This window comes from Hibiscus syriacus, unplaced genomic scaffold, assembly GCF_006381635.1.
Source record: "Hibiscus syriacus cultivar Baekdansim isolate YM2019G1 unplaced genomic scaffold, ASM638163v2 tig00111317_pilon, whole genome shotgun sequence".
Classification (NCBI taxonomy): Eukaryota; Viridiplantae; Streptophyta; class Magnoliopsida; order Malvales; family Malvaceae; genus Hibiscus; species Hibiscus syriacus.
This window is the reverse complement of record NW_024063057.1, coordinates 20,834-23,709: the sequence shown is the minus strand read 5'-3', so window position 1 is coordinate 23,709 and position 2,876 is coordinate 20,834. Positions and strand designations below refer to the sequence as shown.

Genomic DNA, 2,876 nt, shown 5'->3' with positions numbered 1-2,876 from the left:
CTCCATGACCCATACAAAGACCAGATGCCCCTCTTGCTCCTTTTGAGCAGCCAACAAAACTTGCATTTCTTTGAATTGCTTACACGATTATCCGAGGACGCCATAGTGGTGGTTTGCTCAGAAAGCGTCTCTATAGGAAAGTCGGTCTGCGAAGAGGGCTCACAAGTTTGATGAAATTCATGACAGGGAGATTTATCCCCAAACTAAAAAGACTCTAGTAACTGAACCAAAGCTTTGCAACTATCCATTTTTGGAGCAAAGAGTGATGGCATATAACCACCAGATTTCTTGGCCACTCGTGATGGCATATAACCACCAGATTTCTTGGCCACTCGTGATGGCATATAACCAAACCAAAAAAAAAACTCTTGTGTCTGAACCAAATCTGACCACTCGTTAATGCTAATCGTTGGGGTTTTGTTTCAGTACAAAAACAACCAACACACCTATTGCTTTGTTTATATGGACTTATGGGCTTTGATTGGTGGGTAGAAAACAAAAATCTCTTGTATATCCTTCGTTTTTTTAATCTCTACTCATGACGTTTCTTAAGACAAGCTTAGTGTTTTGTCTTAATCTTTGAAAAGAAAACAAGCTTTCTCTAATCTGATTGTTTCTCATGCGCAACTGTTTTACATCGAAAACTTACTGCTGTAGAACATGTATTCTTATGTTTATTATTATTTACGATGGTGAATTAGGGTTGAAAAGATTGCAGGAAATGTTTGAAATTGTAAATTAGTTTAATAAAGGGTGGCTTAGATTAAGATTTCAAGGTTTTTTTCATTAGAAACCAGTGATTTAATGGAACCGGGAGGACGAGAAAATGAAATGGGGATGCTAAGCTCTTTTACCAGGAACATGAACTGGGGTAGAGAGGCGGAGAGCAGAGATAGAAGAAGAAGAAGTGGCACGTGGCAATCCAAGTTAAAAGATAATGGTCCAACAGTGATTTTTGTTATGGTTGTTAACGATCCGACCAATTTATAACAAATGATAACGTTAGTGATTGATTTGTGACTTTTGAAATATCAATGGTAAAAACGAATATTAACTCAAACATTAATGACCATTGACATAGTTTATCCAAGTTAAAATGTTGAGGGTTAAAGTATTCAAGAAATGAGGACCAAAATAATCATTCAAAGAAATTTAGCTGACCCTATTCTCATATGTAATGAGGTGAGGGGAGGTAAGATAGTAGGCTGCCCCTAACACCAGGTTGAGAGCAACTTCGGTGGAAGACCTCCGGCACTCAGAATTATAAATTGTCCACCGTGGAACTCGATCCACGACCACAAGGTTAAGAGCCTTACGCTCTACCAACTGAGCTGGACGGCAATTTTGATATTATATCAAAAAGAAATAAATCCTAGTAAGGTGATGAACCTAAGAAATTGATCACCAAAGCTCGTCCCACCCTAAACGGTAGTTTCCGAATCTAGTGGAAGCCCTAGTAGTTAAACACGAAGGAATCCCAACAAATATGTCAAAATGGAAGAGAGAGCTAGTAAGTCCTAACAGAAAGATGGAAAAGTAAAAGAGAGAAGAGAAGGGATATCATTTCGAGAATTTCGCCACATCGATCAAGCCAGATAGACCCAACACGCACATAGTAACATGTCATGCTTCCCTCAAGACATGCCCTAGTTTCTAGGCCCCACTCTTTTTTTCCACGTGGCGCCGCCTAACGTACCCCCTGGCCTCCATGCAATGCTTTCTGCTTCGATCATAAAAACATTCCACCACCAGGCCCCTCCCTCTCACATTGATTATTGTTCTTCTCACCAAACTAAAGCTTGGGGGTTGAGAAAATGAAGGTAAGCTACAACATACCCATATATTTGTTTCTTTGATTTCCCTTTCTAATGAATCAAATTGGGTTTTCTTGTTTAATGTAAATTTTAATAGATCTTCAACTGGGTGCAAAAGAGGTTCCATCAGAAAGTCCTCAAAGGTTTGATAATATTTTTCTAACTTATTTCCATTATCATGCATTCTTTTCTCTATATAGAATTGATGGTTTTTTTTGCAGATGGGCTTGCTCGAAATGTTAAGAAGACTGATTCGCTTGCAATCGATTCCAACACGAAAGCTTTACTCGAACAGGTAACACCTTCCGACATGCTGGATGGTTGGCGAGATGGCATTTTAGCAATCGGCACTTTCGGTTTCGATCCTTTGAACCAAAACGACTACTTAGCTTCGGAAAGCTACGAAGACCACGACGACAACGAAGACGAAGCAGAGGAAGAACTATACACCGATAATAACGATGAAGAAGATGAAAATCTTGAGAATGAGAGTGATGAAGAAGTGAACCCACTGGTGTTGAGTGCTTTCGAGCACAGTTTGGAGGAAGTTGATGGAGAAAGTGACGTGATGATGATGATGATGGTTGATGGGAACGGTGGGTCTACTGATCACGAAATTAAGATCGACTTGGAGGCCACTGAGACCCATTCCGGAAAGCTGAGGAGAAGAACTACACTGGCCGACCTCTTCTCCGAGGACCCTGACTTCAAAAACAAGCACTGCCCACTGCAACTGGACTCAGATTCAACCAAAAAGCCATCATCTAGTACCAAAAATGGCTTTCCTTTGCCAAGAAACTCATTCCTCAAGTTGGAGAAGATTCTCGTCCCATCAAAATGCTGCACCATGTGAGTATTTATAAAACCTCTGCCTCCTTTCACTTGCACACTAATCACTCTCCATTTCTCTTATTAGTTTCATATTAATTTATTATAATGGGTAATTATTTGATTAGGAATGAAAATTTTCTACAAAGTAGTTAGGATATTGTCACGTGTACTTATAAAAAAAACTCGTAAAAGTGTGTAAACTTCTTCGTAGAGTTTTTTTTTTAATTCTAT

At 39.4% G+C, this 2,876-nt stretch overlaps 1 protein-coding gene across 1 annotated transcript; it reads left to right on the top strand.

Moving 5' to 3' along the window:
* The first annotated feature begins 1,814 nt into the window (after positions 1 to 1,814).
* LOC120158485 (protein TILLER ANGLE CONTROL 1-like) lies at positions 1,815 to 2,667 on the top strand. Its single transcript, XM_039169307.1, has 3 exons — positions 1,815 to 1,820; positions 1,912 to 1,957; positions 2,036 to 2,667. Exons 1-3 carry the CDS (start codon positions 1,815 to 1,817, stop codon positions 2,665 to 2,667), a joined length of 684 nt encoding a protein of 227 aa, XP_039025238.1.
* The last annotated feature ends 209 nt before the right edge of the window (positions 2,668 to 2,876 follow it).